This window comes from Clinocottus analis, unplaced genomic scaffold (assembly GCF_023055335.1).
Source record: "Clinocottus analis isolate CAN_PGR_092001 unplaced genomic scaffold, fCliAna1.0.p SCAF_23, whole genome shotgun sequence".
Classification (NCBI taxonomy): Eukaryota; Metazoa; Chordata; class Actinopteri; order Perciformes; family Cottidae; genus Clinocottus; species Clinocottus analis.
The window spans coordinates 8110683-8128546 of record NW_027175965.1 but is presented as its reverse complement, the minus strand read 5'-3'; the positions used below and the strand labels follow the sequence as shown (position 1 = coordinate 8128546).

The 17864-nt window shown below is 41.5% G+C and overlaps 1 protein-coding gene across 2 annotated transcripts in view; it reads right to left on the bottom strand.

The window, feature by feature from the left end:
* The window catches only part of rabgap1l (RAB GTPase activating protein 1-like), a 91599-nt gene that overhangs the window by 25200 nt on the left and 48535 nt on the right, over positions 1 to 17864 (bottom strand). For both annotated transcript variants that reach the window (XM_068589502.1, XM_068589503.1), the window contains exons 14-17: positions 10019 to 10132; positions 3735 to 3809; positions 2045 to 2170; positions 8 to 151 (exon numbers count right to left, since the gene is read on the bottom strand). In XM_068589502.1, coding sequence (XP_068445603.1) covers positions 8 to 151; positions 2045 to 2170; positions 3735 to 3809; positions 10019 to 10132 — 459 coding nt within the window. The remainder of the gene's footprint in view (positions 1 to 7; positions 152 to 2044; positions 2171 to 3734; positions 3810 to 10018; positions 10133 to 17864) is intronic.

Genomic DNA, 17864 nt, shown 5'->3' with positions numbered 1-17864 from the left:
ATTATACCTCGCAGAGCAGCAGGTCAGTGATGTGGAAAACCATGCACAGGGGGAACTTGGCGGTGAAGAGGGTGAGGAACCACTGGGAGGCGTACATGTGTGCCTCCAGGTTCAGCTCCTGGAAGTGGGACCACAGGTCTGGAAGCTGATCCTGATAGAAGACAAGCAGGAGGAGAAAGTTAAGAGATGAAACAGCATTTACAAGAATAGAAGGATGCAGCTCTTTTACTCATCCTTTATTAAATCATGTTGTCTCACTGAGATGGTAATCTCCTTCAAAAGAGCCCCAAGAACAAAAAGATGAAGTTGAAAAAGACACTGAACACAATGCAGTGTGAAGTCCCAGCCGCCAAACGGTCAAAAGACATTATTCATCAATGCAATGTTTTCAAACTACCTTCAAATATACTATATTATACCATGCAAGTGTGACATTACAATACCGATAACTCACGTATAATATTGCCAATACTATTTTATTTTTCTGTGTTATGAATTTAAAGGGTTCCTATGTGTGTTCTCCAGAAACTATTCTCTTTCCAAACCATGTATTAGTTTAAAAAGATTATATTTATCCCTGAATAAGACAGCTGGAGCTTTCCTGTATGAAAGCAAGTGTGTGATAGAGTCAATGTAATCAGCCAGATAGCGATCCACTTTGGCAGGCAACACTTACCATGCCACCTGACACCTGTCTGGATCAGATAGTGGGCTCCCACCTGTACGCTAATAATTAGCAGTCAATGCTAATATCCTTACATTGAACGCGTTCGGTCGATGCTAAATTAGTTGATCTCGATGCTGCGAGACGACTGCGAGCAGGGCAAGAATGGATTTCAGGGCTAAATTAAACTCTACTCAGCGAGTGGATTCTGGCTGTGATACTCGAGAGGGATGATGGGACTCGACCAGCAGCAGGAACGTCAGCCTCAACGCGCATGAATAATGACGTTTAGCCTCCAGAGACCAAACGTCACACACGCAGACTTACAAGTAATCCTTGTTACATTTCATTATATTTTGTGAACAGTAACGAGTCAACAAGGCAACAACAAACATGTCGTCCCCCACGTGTGATGCAATCACTGGAAACATGTATTTTTATATATTTTGTAATGCCGTCTGCTAGTCTTTTCTTTTTAGTGGCAACCAGTATACGAAATTGCACAAACCCTGCATTCAATTCTTAATTAAATGTAAACAGCCTATGGGACCTTTATTCTCAACGAATGTTGGAAACTCAAATCTGGTGTAAGTCATTGGTCCTTGAGAGAAGAGCTGGATATATGAACTGAGTTTTATGTCATTTTAAGTAAAGATGCAGACGAATCGACTTGATTTGAAGGCCAAGACGTTTAAATTTATGCCACTAAGTGGTATGATTTCTAATTTCTTCAACTACACCCAGAGGAGTCTGAAAAAAATGTGTGATTAACAAACTAGGGAAAAAAAAAAAAAAAGATAAAATGAACAAACTGGGAGGGATTTGACGCCTTAGAGGATCGCGAATTAGGAGAAGCCATTTTTTTTCTCCATCGTCAACATCGGTAACTTGTAGTGGAAGCACTTCAACAGCTTGGATCAGCATGGATTCCTCCAAGTTAATTATTATCACAAAGGATTAACAACTGGGAGTTAAGAAGGTAGATTCCATCAACAAACATCCAATCCCTGAGCTTAAAACGGCGTGCAAAAAAATTATTTTGAATACGCAGTTGAGAAAACAAAAAACACTATCTGTCTTAAACTCAGGGTCAATTTAGGATTAACTCAGAAACTATGGTGCCGTGATTCTCAACTGCAATGAAAACACATTTTCTATTCGCTAGCGTTTCATTGACACCTCTTACAGTCTTCTCCTTCGTGGCCGAGGCTCATGGGTATTGTAGTATTTTGAGCCGTCTGCCAAAATGATAAGCAAACACAATTTTTCGAAAATGTAAACATTTTCATTGATCGTCCGACAAGCCAGTCAGGGTCGTCTTCTCAGCATCGTGTTGCGTTGCACTGCATTTCAAATATTATAAAACATTACATCACTGACCTGCATCAGCCTCTCCAGCTGGTAGAACTTGCAGTGAAGATCCTCAAAGTTGTTTTTGTAGAGAGCGCTCAGGCCGTAGTCGTACATGATCTTCACCAACACGCAGAAAGCCTGTTCCTCCGGCATCTGCAACCACACAAATAATGATCAGGGACAGGAACTTAATGTCTCAACCACTCACATGTGTGGCTACAAAGGAAAACCTTGACATTTTGTTTAAATCTCCAGATGACAATTGGTGGTCGAGCCGTCTTCAGGACAAGAACAGACATTTAAATAAAGTCTGAAGGACAGAGGAAGGTGTGAATGACATTAAGGGACAACTTCACAGTGTTTACATGTGCAAGTGTGTGGAAAATAGGCTTTAATGGGAGTTGCTTGTATGAATGAATTGTGTGGGTCTTTCCCAACAGACCCCCCCCCCCCCACACACACACACACACACACAGGTGATATTTAATCAGAGTGACAGTATGTGTTTGGAGCTGAATGGGCTCCTGCAGGTAAACCTGAACCACTATTAATATTCCTGACATCTCCTCTATAACGTCTCCTCTTCCTCCTCCTCCTCTTCCTCCTCTATATAACCTCTGCATAACCTCTCTTTCTTTTACTGCTGATATCTCTCCCCCTCTTCCTTTTTTACCGCCTCATCCTCTATAACTTCCTGCTGTTTTCCTCCTTCACACTCCTATCTTTTCCACTCCATTCGATTCTCCTCTGTACATTATGTGTCTTGACCAAATTTATCCACCGCTCGCCCCCATGACTCTCCCACCATCACTCTTCATCCCGCTTCCTCCTCGCCTCTCTTCCTGCCTCCAACCATCCTCTGTCTTCCTCCTCTTTAACCTCTGCTGCCCTTGTAAATTGGACTTCAACCAAACTTCTTCCTCCACCCAGGACTCCCGCCTCCATGTCCTCCATCTGTCTTTTAACAACTTCCCTAAATACAAATGTCACGTGTGTTTTACATGATGCAACCTATTTTGAACAGACAATTAAGTACTAGGAATAAATAATGCACTTTAATGTTTATGGGGGCGGGTTAATAGAGCAGAAGTTCTGTAAGAAATGTGTGTCTGTCAGTGACCTTGAAATGAAATCTGTGAGAGAGTGAATAAGTGTCCACCTCTTTACCACTTCTAATTGTCCGCTATAGCTGTATTATGCGTTCAGCTTTACCGTCTCGAGTGCTCCCTCACTCCTTCTATTCATCCACATAATTCTTCTCTGAAGTGTGTTCATTCCAGCGGTCAGCCAGAGATGTTCTTTATGTCTCCTTCTCAGCCTCCATTTATTCTCTTATATGGGCTCAGCTCTGCTTTATTGCACCCAGCACACAACGTTGTTACTATAGCTGCAGAGAGGTGTAAGTGCGGCAGCACAATCTTGACATATTCATCTTGTAATAATTAGTTTGACGGCTGTCCTCAAACATAGTCTTGAGGCACCATCTCAGCATTTTAGAGAGGATTCACGGGGAAAGAGAAAAGAACCAGAAGCAAGTTCTGTCCATGTAAAGGACGTAAATACAATTTTTTTTTTAGTTTTAGACAAAATACCATTGTTATGTGATATTACAAATGCTGGTGTGTATGTATTGTGTCCATCTCGTTGTGTATCTGTGCATCGTGTCGACCGAGAGGCAGCCGGCTCACCGGATAGCTGGACGGCAAAGTTTACTCACATGCAGCAGGAGAACAGCGGCGAGGAACGACTGACCCTGGCAATAACCAATTTCTTCATCATAGACGGAGTAGGCCTTTGAGAGAGAAAGAAAAAGTCAAGTTCAGTTTGGTTATTCTAACAGTTTTCAGACCATCTTACATACATCAACGGTAGTAATTTGTGCAACAGACACGTTGGTGTTGGGGTGCAATGTCAGGATCAGCAAAAGTCACAAGCTGGTCGCCGATTGTTTCACACAGGTGCTCATGACATATCATGTTAATACTGGGACTCTTAATAATGTCGACATGGATGTGATGTTACTGATGAAAGTGTGAATATTCTTTACATACTTGAGTAGCTAAAGGTTATTAGTGATGAACAATACTCCTTATTTATACTGTAAATATGTTTATTTATACTTGGACTTTAGTCTTTTGACTTGAAAATACTTGAAACTTTCCACCAAGCCCAAATTTGAAGGAATATGTTATTAAGAAAGTGTGCCACCAATCAATTAACTTCCCTTAATTTCCTGAAACCACCAACATCAGCTTCTATCTATTCCAATCGACACTTAATAATCGACAGTTTAAACCAAATTTGACTTCTTCAGGACTAAAAATCAAAGTTTAGGACTCGACTCGGGACTGAAGTGACTTGCTTGTGACTCGCACAACAACGACTTAGTCCCGCCTCTGCCCATTATTTACCCGGCAGGGCAACCTGAATACGTTTCTGCCGCTCGTCTCACACAGACACAAACATTCACACTAAGGAGCTGCACCGTCAGCCATCGTGTGATAGTTACAGTCAATGAACGAGCCCACTGGAGCAGCTCGGGGATTTAGTGTCTTGGACTGCAGGGGAGTGTCGTCCATGGGTACAGACATTCAGTTTAACTACTGCATAGAGCGTTCACTAAGGCTGCCACAGTTACTTGCCGTCTAATATAGGTTAGTAGCATGAACACGGATATAGGAAAGTAATAACTTTGCTTGAGTCAGCATGAAAAATGATGGGTTTTTTTGTGACCGCGTGGAATGGATGTATTTTTAGTACACCCAGGAATTCCTGCTTCCTTTTCAGAGTCAGGATCAAGTCATTCGATCAAACAGCATTTGATCTGCCTTGTTGATCTGAAGCATCCGCACGTACAAGGACAGACGCAGCGACAGTTTCTTTCTGGTGCCAGCGTTTATTTCTTGTTCTTCAGAGGAATTTCCCTGGGGGGATGTCTCTCTGGGTCTTTGGGCTTTTTCCTTGTTGGTTCCAACTCCTCTCTTCTCTCACTTTCTCGCTCGCTACGAGGGATCGATTCAATAAATGCTGAGCTAAGTCCCTGTATTTAATAACATAACACCAACATAATATGCCCACTTAAAAAAAAACAGACTTTCAGAAGGAAAAGTTGAGTAGTGACTAAGGATAATATGATATTGTTCAGTCAATGAGCAATTATTAAACGTACAGAAAAACTATCAATTAATTTAATTATTAATGAACGGTTTGCTCGGCTTTTGTTGTTTTTTGTGAAAGTCACTATAATGCTCCAGAAAGTGCATCACAATGGACAACCCCTCACACGTTTTCCAGTCATTTGTTTCCTAGTTGTTTGAAAACTAATGATATATAACAGGTCAAATATAACAGCCCCCTTTAGAAATGAAGATGATGACGTGTTCAATATTTACTTGACACCCTGTATATTATAATCAGATGCCTGTAATCACTATTATGGCACCAATGCATCATAAAAATGTGTCGCTAACCACAGAGATTAAACATCACTGACGAACAAAGCTTAGCTTGAGGTGAGAAGGCCGAATCCATTTCCACTTTTAAAAGCCTGATTGATTATAAACAGTAAGGCAAAGAAACTCAAGTCACGCTACGAGTAAAGCCGTCTCCCCACTTCAGCAGTGAGGGAAGTGGTGGCCTGTATAGTATAAGAACTCTGGCTGGTCTTGTGCATTTAAGTATGGAGGACAGACCGAGAAGAGTGACCTTCAGATGACCGCTGAGGAGAGCCGCCGTCTCAAAACAGTGGGTAGTAGACACACCCCACCACTCACGCTAATGAGCAAACAGACAGGCCTTCACACGGCGTAAACACGGATCTGTAGAGGTAAAACTATTCGACAGACACTTTTGGAGGCAAAGACCAAATCAAACAACTTAATCTCTTATCTGGTACCAGCTTGTGTGTTGTCTATGTAACATGTACATGTATGTCATATGTAACCGAGAACCCAGTTCAACATGTTTAAGAGGTCAGCAACACCCGAACTGAGCACGGACCCAGAAAACATACAACATATATCCTGTAATCATGTAGTCATATTCCCCTGTACACATGTTGGGGCAGATGTACAGCACAGTACACAATTTCAATATCATCTTTAAATAATATGTCACTCAAAATTATTTCAGCTGGTATTTTAGCAGGATGCCTTGATGGACATTAACTTCAACAGCAGTCAAACCTCCATACATCAAGTTAAAATATTCTATCCCCTTTTTGCACGCTTGAAAAATGAGCGTGGACATCCAGAGCTCCACCGCTAATCTGTTCAGCTAATTTGGGGTTTGATGTGGAGGTAATGAAGAAGTCTTGTGGAGCTGTCTGGAGTGTAATCTACAAGCTGACATGCTTGATGGAGTGTGGCATTCACATGTCCCCAAATCGGCTGGGAGAAGTGCACGCTGACAGATGGATGAGGGAGGTCCTGGTGGGTGAAATCTAAATTTGTTAGCCTGAACAGATAATAGGCTCAGAGGGCTGGATTGTTACCATCTATATGCCTGGTGCTCATAACCAATAAGCACAGGATTGTTATGTGTGTAAGACTTTTAGACAAATGTGGAAGGTGTTATTAACACAAAAGTGATAGTATTTAGAGAGCCGTTTCATTTGATAAACTGTAGGTCATAGGTGGATTCTGCAACAACCAATTAGTGATCGTCTGTGCTGTAGACGTGTCCTTGAGAGAAAAAAATAATGAATATGCGAACACTCCAGAAAAGTGTTTCACCGATTGTATTCAAAATACAAGAAAACCAGCTGAAAGGGAAACTGTGCCGGCAGTAAAGGAGAGCTAAGTCCACTTTGTTATTAGTACGAGGGCTTTACGAAGCACATTCAAGGCGGTGTAGAAACAAACAATGAAAGAGGTCAGTAAGACTTGAATTGAAATAGTTTAGAGCAAAAATGTTGTGTGCTTTTAGCACATAGTGATTTTTTTCTGTAATCAGGTATTGCTTTTGTTTTGGTTCATATTTCACGAAAAGGTTGCTTTTTTTAAGCATTGGAAGCCTTTATTAGCAAGAGGGCAGAGAGAAACAGTAAATGACACGCAGAAAAGGCTGGATGGGACGTCACGGCTCATGGTCGAAGCTTCGGCCAGCAGGGAATCCCGTTAATTAACTTGTTTCATGTGAATACGACGATGGAACATGTAGGAATATTAAAGCTCTATAAGTGTTAAGACTTTGCAGCCTGAGGTCTGTTTCCATGGTTATTTTTGTGATACAGCGTACAGAAGAGACCTTTTCTTGTTTGCGTAGATCAAATGTCAGCGTCAGCTCCAGAATGGGAAGAGATGCAGCCGTGCAAATCTTTATTCTAAACAAACCCTGCCGGTGTTGTGTTTACAAGTACACACATTGTGATCCGGGTGGCGGGCACCAGGATATCAACTCGTATGCTGAACACTGTGGGCATGAAAACACTCTGTGTTTACTGGTAAATGCAGGTATTACCCAGGTTGATGACTTCCCCCTGACCACGCCTTCTTTTTTTAAAAGTTTTGTTTCCTTGGAAATAGAGCAGGAATTATCTTTATCTCAGAGTCACAGGTTTTGAATCCCCCACACCAGCTGGAAGGATAACGCACCCCTCTCCTATAGAAAACCCTCCGTCAGAGTCTTGAGCGAGGCAGTCTATCCCAAAACTGCTCCACCGGGTCATCCGAGGGACCTCTAGTAGATGTCCGAGGCTGCGCATTGAGAGGACGAAGCATATTATCGCTGAAAAAGAGCACGGCACTCAGGTGACCTTCCCTGGAGAATAAAGGTTAAAAAATAAAAGACTCCAAGCTTATTACCGAGTAGGCTATGAAGATGAATATACACTTTGTCCTGGATTCTCTGTGCCTGTAACCCACTCATGCCTCGAGATCCAACCAACCTTATCAGCAGCAAATCTACATGGATTTGCATACAAATGAAGGCTGGCTCGCCACTGACCTAGTTGGGTCCAGACTGGACGCTAACCCTCCCTGACAGGTTCTCCCAGAGCGCTGACCGGTCATACTCCACTTCTGCAGCGCCAGGAAAATTCAAAAAGGAGCAAAAGTTTTTACTTCCTACCATTGATTTGAATTAACAAACCACTTCTGTGGTATCCGCATTTGTGTTTAATGTATTTCCTGTATTCACTCCTTTTATCAGATGCAGCTTTGTCCTCATAGGTGTTGACCAAGTCATGACCAAAATCTTAACTTTCCATGAGATATGCTTCCATTCACACAGCTGATAGCATGTCAGGTTACGTACAGGTGCAAATTATCTGCATGTTAATATGTGTGAAATATATCACCTGAAAATGGCCCTTAATAAAATGTGAATAAAAAAGGAGTGTCGACATGACTGTTAAGAATAGATGCAAAACACACAGCTGTGCTACACTTCACCTGTCTAAACCTGCATTTAATGCTGGCTATAAAGTAGATTACTGAGTGTATATCAGATAAGTATACACACCAATACTAATAAATACATAATACATCCTTAAACTTGTATAAGTGTGTTTGCCTGGATAAGATGGCTGTCCAGGCTTGAGTGAAGTACTGATTGTTAATGCAACAGATTGACGAGTCGTCTGCCTCAGCTGTTACTGAATAAACCCAATAGGTGTTAGAATGGTTGTAGTTACCCAGAAATGATCCGTATCATCACTGAGCTATTTTGCTGTCTGAGAAAATGAAGGAATTTATTCTGCAGATGCAATTTTTTTGAGAACTACACAAAGCATCGCAATCGCACCTAAGCTTAGTCAACTGTTAATATTGCATATGATTATTTCTATTTCTTACTGAAATCATACGTGCTGAATTCACAAGTACTTTCTCTGTGATAGAGCTGTTGGATATTTTGTAGGGCAAGGCAAAGACGTCTGTGCATAATAAATTGTCTTGCTTGAGTTGGTTGAGCACAGTGACGGAGATTGAGAGTGGCTTTAATACATTACAGTAGTGCTGACCTTGGCTTTTGTCTGAATAAAATGTACCTTGTGTCTTCACAGGTAATTACCTCAGGCTGCGAGTCCACTGGGACCCTCTCCTCATTCATTTTAATATAAAAGGAGCGTCAACTGCATGTGTTTAATGGTACAAGGCTGACCCACGAAAGGTCGAGGGGTCTACATGGAACTTTTAACTGGTTATGAAACGGTCTCAATGTAATAATAGTGCCTCATTATGACCTTCGTGAGTAAATCAGACCAGCAGGTGATCTATTTCTACATAGTTATTCTCAAATCTTGTAGGTGCCACAGGAGTCATATTGTGGCTAGATCCTACAAAATCATGCAAGTTTTCATTCAGGAAAACTCCCCCAGCAGCTGATAAAAGTAATAACAAGCAATGCATTGACATTGCAATGCTTTGCATCTAACTTAAACGAGGCTGTAATGAGTTGCAAAAGAAGCACAACATATTCTGCAACTGAATTGTCTATTTCTCGTCTCAAATTTGATATTCAGAAACTATTTTCGTCGGTTAATTTGAGAGAAATCTGCCACCTACATAACGACAACGATGGGTTTTTTTTTCCACTTTCAAAATTGGAAGAAAGGATCAATCCCTTTCCACTGATTGGTGTGTGTGTGTGTGTGTGTGTGTGTGTGTGTGTCCGGTGTATCGTGTGGGTTCATGTTGATGTCTCAGTAAAGTAAAGGCGGACGCTGTCAGTCATATTGTCGAGCCAACTTGAAATGCCAAACAAATTCCTACTGAGCCTTGCCAGACCAAAAAGACCACCAGAAAAAAACATAAAACCGCTTTTTTAAAATGGGAAATAGCACAAATTGTACAAGGTTGAGCGCACAATTCAGAATTAGCTTCTCATCTCACAGCGCTTCTCAGCAGGAAACTTTCCAAAAAACGTTTGAACACAGCATGAAAGAATGTGTACTGAGATTTGCCTTCTGTTCCACGATGCCGTGGAGAAAGCGAGTTAACACACAATACTGTACATTCCCAATGCTATTTTTTCGACGCCCCTCCACAACCTCAATGTCACCTTGCAAATCTTGTACAGCGAATCCTGTCCGTCTCCGTCGGAGTCCTTGAAGTAGTCGTGTGCAGGGAAGGTGCGGTGAATGTCCCGGGTGATGACGCCTTCCTGCGCCGAGTCCTGCAAACGCACATGGATTGAACGCGTTTAGACTGATGACAAAAATCAAAGCCAAATTTGGATACACAAATGTGTGTTGGAGGTTGTGCAAGCTAATATACTGTTGAATCCTGAGTTATACACTTGTTTAAAATGGATTCATTGGACGATAAACAGCATGAAGAAGTTTTCCACTGAGCACCCACAACCTTTCTGACATTTACACCGATCACGCTGCTACATATCTTTTGTCTGTTTATACACAGGAGAAAAGAAGCCAATGTTTTCAACCGCATCGGTCCACAGCTGTGATTCAAAGCAGCACACTGCTATGTCACCGGGTGTTTGTGTGTGTGTGTGTGTGTTAGTGTTTTTCCTATTCCTCCAGCAACAGCACTCCCCAGGCCTGAGTCTCTTAGGCTGTACTGTCTAATCCACAGCCACTGCAGTGTACACACACATACCAAACAAGCCTGCTTGTTTTCTTATGCGCTTCTCTCTCACAAACACATACTGTACGCACATACACACACACAGACGCGCACACACACACACGCACACACACACAGAGAAGACTGGCAGCACAGCATTCTCCAACAATTCACTGTAAGCTGCAGATAAACCAACCCTGATCCTGCCTGGCCTTGATGTGTGTGTTGTGTTCATTAAGAGAGAAAATGGGGTGTGTGAGTGAGAAATTTCATCTTTCTCGCTTCTCTCCTCGTTTTTTCGGACAGTAGAGCGACAAGAAGAAAGGAAGCAGTCGGTTGCATGTCTGTGTAAAACACCGCAACATGTAATTCTCATACGAGGTGCCGCACCTCAATGCCGCATGACTTTGTGCAGAAAATAAAAGCACAGCGATGCTCGCTGAATGGATTGAAGCGGTTCAGGCTGGACAGGAGATTTGTACAGTAATTACATTTTTTTGGTGGCATTGCTTCTTTAAAAAGGCACAACTTGAACACTAACTAGAAGACACTGCGGCTTCTGAGGTTGTTGATTTTGATTTAGAGCTCTAACGGTTAATTGGTGTATCAACGATTGTGAGAAACGATTATTGTTCTGAGATATTTATGAATAAATGCAAAATGTATTCTACCCTTGGTAAACTCAATAGCTTCATTTAAACTCAATAGCTTTGGGTTTTGGACTGTTGGTTAGACAAAATAAGACATTTGACCACCACAGTCCCCATGCTGATATTATATACATATTATAACATGTGCTACATACAGTTTTAGTGACTTGTGTTTCATTGGCATTTGTGTAGCTTGTGTGTACATCTTTTTCACATACACAACTTTTATCTTTATGAGGAAACTCCTTGATTTAATCCAGTTATTAGCCCCTTTAGACTAAACTTAACCATCTAAACCCAAACCTAAATTTAAAACTAACCTTGAAACAGGCCTAACCTAAACCTACCCTTAAAAAAAACCCTTAAAGTCTCCCCTAAAATATAATGATTTATGTTATGGGGACGTGTTTTTTTTTTTTACCTCAAAAGAAAGACGAGTCTCCACAATGTGACTGTAACAGATCTGTCCCCACAAGACGGGTAAAACACGTCTACACAAACGCAAACACACCACAAAAGGGTTTGATGGAAGCTCCTGGCACAACTGTATGTAATGCTTTAATGAGATTTGTAGTGTGGAGGTGGCGTGTCGTTCTGTGTATTATGTGTTAGGAATGAAACAGTTTTACGTTGCGTTTCTTCTGCGGAGCAAAAAAATTAAAAAAAACTGAAGCAGCTCTTTAGGAATGAAGGGAGCGACGTGTGATTGATTCTTTATTTTCCTCAAGTTCATGGCCGTCTTCAACAGACAGCAAAGTACATTTCCCAAATGCTTCACCACAGATTGATCAAATTTTAAACTTAAATCATATTTGAATGTAAATGCAACGGATACATGTAAAAAGGTGTTTCCCAAGACAGTAGGAGTTATCTTTCATTTAAAGACTAAAACAATTAAGTAATTGAAACAATTGGTTAAAATAAAATCAGCAACTATTTTGATAATAGTATAATAAGTATTGTCTTGTGCTATAGACTGAATTCCTTTGTGTTTTTGACACAATGGGCTTTAGGAAATTGTGATATACGTTTTCCCTATTTTCTGACATTTAATAAACCAAAAGGATGAATCACTTATCAAGAAAACAATGCTCCCTATTCTTGTAAGACCAGTACAGAACTAAAGATGTAACCTCACAAAGAATAATTAAGTGAGAAACATTAACAGGAGAACAGAGAGTCGAGGACAAGAAACCATTTCTTTAATTACTACGTGAATAAAAACATTACTTTTCAGGTAGTTGTAGACTAATGATTAATTAACTACATTTTGAGTAAGCCCATCAATAACAAACACATTTATGACACCGTAATTACTATGGCAACATCCGCTAAGACCAGCAAGAATCTGGTTGACGGTGAAAGTTGTAAACACTTTGATTTAATAAAGCATGCATGCCTCTCCTAATTAACAGCCTCATTACTCAAAAAACACCATAAAAAATGAAGCGCAGATGTCCTCCACTCCGCTTAAGATCCTTCCTTCCTCGTCTTGAACCCATTCTTCCTCCATTAATTTCCCCCTGCACATTTCCCTTTACCCTCCAATTCTTTTCTCCCATCTCCTTTTTTGTACTTCCATATTCTCTTTTCGCTTCTTTTCCTAACGTACCATGTCTGCTGCTTTCTCTATTTCACTCTCTCCCCTTTTACGTACATATTTTTCATCTCCTTCATTTCCTTCCCTCCTTTCCTTCCTCCTAAAAATGTGTCCCATCACCTCCCATTTTCAATGCAGAAAGAAAACATAAAGAAGTTTCAGCCCTAATGGACACTCGTACTTAAGTTATTTTCTTTAGCAACAACTTTTAAAAACAAAACAGGAAATGGGTTGTACTTTTAAAGTTACTAATCTATTATTGTTGTTGGCATATTTTACCTTAAAAGGATGAAATTATCATCATGTTAGCTTCACCTCCGCAGTCACCATCTGTAGCACTACTTCATCCAGCTGGTACCGTGTACAGTGAACCCCACTATTGCAAAATAACACTGGAAGTGTGTTCAGCGGTTAACAAAGATGCAGTTGCTGTGAGTTTGTTATGGTCCACCTGAGCTGATAAATGTACATTTGTTCTTGCTATGCATGTGCTGGAAGAAGAGTTATATGTTGTGTTTGGATGTGGAGCGTAAACAACAGTATGCGAATGCTGCAGCACGCGGCTCTTTGATCTCTGCAGGGAGGCTGAGGTGTTCAGGAGGAACTGCAGCCTCATCAGCAGCATCAGCTCTCGTCACAGTGCCCCAGTTCAACATCCCTGCAGTACGCAGCTCGTACCCACACAAAACAAACAGAATAAACCCTATAACCTTAGCTCCATGAGCACAGGTGCAGCGCCTCTGATACTTTATCGGTCTGCCCACTCACTCCTGCCTTCAACATTTGCATAGTAGTTTGGCTAATAGGGGCCGAGCCACTGATTCCTCACAGTACCAGCTGTCAAACCCTGAACTTGCATCATAATGCCAGCAATTTAACAAGCTTCATAGAGACCAGGTCATGGGACCCCCGTCGTCTGCGCTCATACTCTAACAGGCGTAATGGGTCCAATACAGATGTTTACCCTTCCTGCCACGGCTTGGACAGAGTGTCCAACACCATGAGGCACCACGAGGTCATCGTCCTCTGAAGCACGGGAGAGAGCAGGACGTCGTCGTTGAGTGCGGCAACAGCGAGAAGCAGCGAGATCAAGATCATCACAAGTATCAACACCATCAAAAAGGAGCTTCAGCCCGAATATCTTTCCACCACTGCCACAAGTGGGGGGATCAAGGAGGCTGTTAGCGATGCGTTTGTTCCATTTCCAGACAGGGGTAAGAAAAGGACAGAGGAACTGTGGCTGCGATAAGACCATGTTAAGAGAGGCAGCGTCATATCTGAGGAGAACACAAGGCTTTTTTTCTTGACTGCAGGTAATCCTCTTAGTTTCCATGTTGCTGGAAAAAGTGGATGGCGGTTTGCGGTGGGATGATTTACACAACCGGTGGTAACAGGATGATTGTTGGATCCATCCTGATTGGCAAAACCAGTGCATGCAAATTTTCAGGAAGCTGCTCCCCTGGAGTGAGAAGGAAATCCTATAGAGTGTAAATCGGAGCTATATACAAATAGTTGTGTGAATGCACTTTAGTCAGCAAGCATGCACGAAATATAGACCAATGCATGAAAAGCATGCGTGTCAATGCATTAAAGTTCATGCAAACACACACAATCAACTTTTGCTGACCAATATGCATGCAATCCCCCTTTACCTGGACACAAATAACCTGCAGGAATGTTACACATCAGCACAGACTCTCAGCATTTTGTAGATGACAGTAAATATGGAGGTAAAAAGGGGGGAGGATTCCATAAACACTGTCCACCATCAGTCTGAATCCAACAAACTGTGAGTGTGTGTGTGTTTGTCGATGTCTTTATTCTGCAGTATTGTGTGCACCTGTCAGATTTATCCCCTGGTGGCTTTTAAACTAACTGACTGAAGGCGGAAAACAAGACAAAAAGGAGATGGAAATACGAAGAGAAGGAGAAGCAAAGAGCAAGGAGGGAAAAGAGACAGATCAAGACAGATAACACAGAGACAGAAAGAGAAAAAGAAAGAGAGAGATAAAGAGAGAGAGAGAGAGATATGTAACCCCCCCCTAACCCTTCCTCTAATTGTGGCCTGGGGGCTTGTTGGGCAGACAGTCCATTACTCAGACCTCACCACCAGGTGACCTACTTAACACACACAGTTTAAAATAAGAATTGCTGATTTGTCTAAAATTGCACTTCACCTTCACATCCCTCTACATTCAACAGCAATTCATTTAGCCAACAAGCCGCCACAGGTTTACAGAATCAAGAGAGCTGGAGAAGCACTGCAGCCGGAGAGGGAAAGCCCTCCTTTGGTCAAACCAGATCTACTCATAAATCAGTTTCTGCTGTGCTTTAAATATATGATTAAGAGAGCATGTTTTGATTAGTATAAATCAAGAAAATACAAAAAAGATTATTGAAGGGTACATTAGATTATACTATAGAACGATACTGAACTTCGAATGCCTTGAGGCCCTGTTTTGAGTGGTTTATTGGACGGTGCAGTGTGTCGTTTCCTTTAAGTGCAAACCTCTGCAGATCTCTGAAAGTTGACATTTATTTGATCCGTGTAGCATAAACAAATACAAATGCAGTTTCGTATTTCTTGAAAAAGAGGGCGAGCAGCAACGGGAGCAGTGCTGAAACAATTAAATTAACAATTTTGATAATTGAGTTATTGTTTAAGTCCTCTATCAAGAAGGAATATCTTATAATTGATGGTTCAAGCTTCTTCAATTTGAGGATTTGCTGCTTTTTCTGTTTCTAAAACTAATAATAATGACAAGATATATACATTTCTTTACAATGAAGCTGAATTTAATGCTGGTTATGAATTAAACAGTGTGGGTTGCAGATCAGCAAATATTTGTGTTAAAATATACTTCTTTATTGTCACAATATGAGAAAAAAAAACAAGCTTCAGTGGCTGGAACTAAAATGGTTCTGCTGCAAAACCAGTAGAAGAAAGCAATAAAAGGGCAGATGCTTAATGTGGGACATTTTAAATGGTAATCACTGCCTTGGGAACTGTGCTTTATATTGTATTAAGCTTGAAGGCAAAACAAGCAAGCACCTGTCATTTTATGATTAAGAAAAAAACAATTAACTCAGAAGCTGGTACAGCGGAAATGACGCTGGAGTTCTTCCATGTCAAGTGCGCTCCGACCGCCGACAGGTTAAGTCCTCTGTCCACTTAGTGTTTACCTTTGTGGTTATTAGGCTCTGTCTGCTTCCCCCCTGTCGCTAAAAGAAGGAAAGATGAAACCAGGGTACCTTCAGGGCCGCTGGTCATTAATGTGAAACCAGCTGACATCGGCTAAGTCGAGTCCTGCCGTCCTGCTCAGAGTCTCAGGGAGACAACTGAAAGAATATCGTGCTTAAAAATTCACTCCTTCGGTATTCTGTGATGCAGTATCAGGACTCAGCAAGTGCGTCTCTAAATAGGGTAAAAGTTATCAAGGCTGATCTGAGACTTCGCAACCCACACTGGTAATTTTTTAAACATGAGACATTTGAAGCACGCAGCCAAGGTGAACGTCAGTTAAATAATGGCAACGCTTATGTGTGCTTCACCACACGGCAGCGTTTTGCTTTAAAAGCATGAGTCAGTCTGTCCATCATCAGCACTGAACCCTGTCAAAATGTCTTTGAGAAGGATAATGAGCCACCTACCTGCTTTCACATTATTTCTTTATTTCACTCTGAATAAAAGTGCTAGTTAAATGCTCAAAAATGTAAAAATGCAAATGTGGAATCTTAGAAGCAGCTCCATCTTTCTCCTCTTTTAGAGAGAGAGAGAGAGCAGTGAGCTCTTAAGTTACCCTTCTCTTCTGACAGTGTTATGTAATTCCCGGGTGTGGAAGGGGCCCAAGGGTGCTGGCTGGTGAGCCCCCCCTCGACAGAGAGGCAGCCATGCTTTGCTAAACCGATGAGGTGGCAGCGAAATACGTTGGGTTCAGACAGCTGAACACTCAGAGCCCACTAAGTCCTGAAGTGACAGCCCGGCCAATCAGAGAGGCCGCTGCTGGCGTTAAACCGCTGGAGGCAAACATGAAGACAGATTGCCGGGTACAAAGTCAAACTGTGTTTACAGAATAATTACAAAGGGAGCAAAGCTAGAGACAAAACCTAAATGTTATACTTAACAAGTCCAGCAACTGCCATTTGAAGGCAAACATCCACGCCTGGATAAGATAACACAGTCCATAGCTGGAGAGGTGTGTGTGTTTTGTCACTAATTAATATAATGGTGTGATTATTCACACAACAGACGACTATTATTTGGTCCGATATGACGATACTGTATATGTAGAGTGAGATTTTTCCACTCTGTTTATGCCATGGTAGTGAACACCTTTATCATCTTTACTATACAACAGTCACAAATATGCTAACATGTCAACCCGAGTGATGCAACAGAGGCACCAGGAATGAATGCAACACAACCTCATCTCACTTTCTTCTCAGTGGTTTGACACTACACAAGAACATAGTTACACTATACTGAAGGGTAAGACACTTTCTCTGACCACCGAAAGATGGACGTTGAGAATGTTCCAACATACGTGAAAGAATAAAACAATGGAAAGGTAATGTTAGGTGTAGGAATAAGGAGGGTTAGAACTTGCAAACAACTGCACCACCGAAATGGCGTTCCAGCATTGTTTACTGTGTCAACATGAATTGAAACTATATTTATGTCTTTTGACAATCAAAAATAAATACCACTAACTCCAACAACGAGCGCCTGCAGCGCCCTGCTGATACTTGAAGCGTGAGAGCTGCAGGAGGAGGAGGGAAGAGAGGGTCACACCAGTGTTAAACCAGAACAGGTTTCTGGACTACAGCCACTCAGCGACAATGTTTTGTGTCAACATTCCTCATTTTAGATTTTTATCCCATTTAACTTCAGTGTTTCTTTCCAGAATTGTTCTATTTTCCGGGAGGAAAACACATCTTTTAACACTAAAACTAGTAATTTAATTGTCTCAGGTAGGTGGGTTAGCAGCTCCCTTGGGGCTTATGCGGCAGGTTTTATAGTAAAACACACTCCTGAAGCTGATGAGGCAAATTGTTACACTACTGTTTATGTG